The sequence below is a fragment of the Microtus ochrogaster genome, linkage group LG1 (genome assembly GCF_000317375.1).
Source record: "Microtus ochrogaster isolate Prairie Vole_2 linkage group LG1, MicOch1.0, whole genome shotgun sequence".
Classification (NCBI taxonomy): Eukaryota; Metazoa; Chordata; class Mammalia; order Rodentia; family Cricetidae; genus Microtus; species Microtus ochrogaster.
In genome coordinates, this window is record NC_022027.1 from 22,253,371 (window position 1) to 22,254,136 (window position 766).

Sequence of the window (766 nt, forward strand, 5' to 3'; positions counted from 1 at the left end):
TGCTGACTCTGGCCCCGCCGCCCCCCAGCTTCCCCCTGGTACTCACACTCCCGGAGGCACTCTGTGTCTGTGCAGTAGGACTGGGACTGCCGAAGCTGCGGTGAGAGGAAAGACAGTTAGCTGCTGAGCCACCAGCACGGGTTTGGGGCAGGGGGAGGGGCAGGACTCAGTGTTGGAGCTAGCTCAGCCTGCATGCAGCCCTGCATGTAATTCCCAGCACCACACATTTCAGCTTTTTGAAAGTTTAGACATATTTATTTTATGTGGGTATCCTGTCTGCATGTTTGTCTGGGCATCACGTGCATTCCTGGTGCCCAACCAAGGTCAGCACTGGGTATCAGGCTGGGGGACGGGGCACAGAGGATTTAAGCTACCTGTGAGTGCTGGGAAGTGAACCCAGGACTGACCTCTGGAAGAGGGCCTAGTTCACTTAACCTGCTGAGCCATCTCTTCAGGACCTTTACTTTCTTTGAGACAGGGTCTCATGGAGACAAGGCTAGCCTCAAACTCACCACACAGCAGAGGAACATCATAAACTCCTGATCCTCCCTGACTCTTCCTTCCAAAGACTAGGATAGTCACCATGTCCAAATATAACATTTTGGACAAATAAAACCTTTGGTTTTGGAATTTAAAATATTTTAAAATCCATCAGTCAATTACACAAGTCAAATTATGAATGAATTTATGCTACCGTTTTTTAGGTGGTTGAGAAGTGAAAATCTCACTAGAGATGACTGGATGGTAGAGAGTGAAGAAATGCAAC

At 48.7% G+C, this 766-nt stretch overlaps 1 protein-coding gene across 1 annotated transcript in view; it reads right to left on the reverse strand.

Annotated features, from left to right (window-relative positions):
* Smim14 (small integral membrane protein 14) overlaps nt 1-766 on the reverse strand; it is a 48,004-nt gene that overhangs the window by 17,095 nt on the left and 30,143 nt on the right. Inside the window, exon 3 of the mRNA XM_005359271.3 lies at nt 47-95. Within this exon, the coding sequence (XP_005359328.1) occupies nt 47-95 (49 nt within the window). The remainder of the gene's footprint in view (nt 1-46; nt 96-766) is intronic.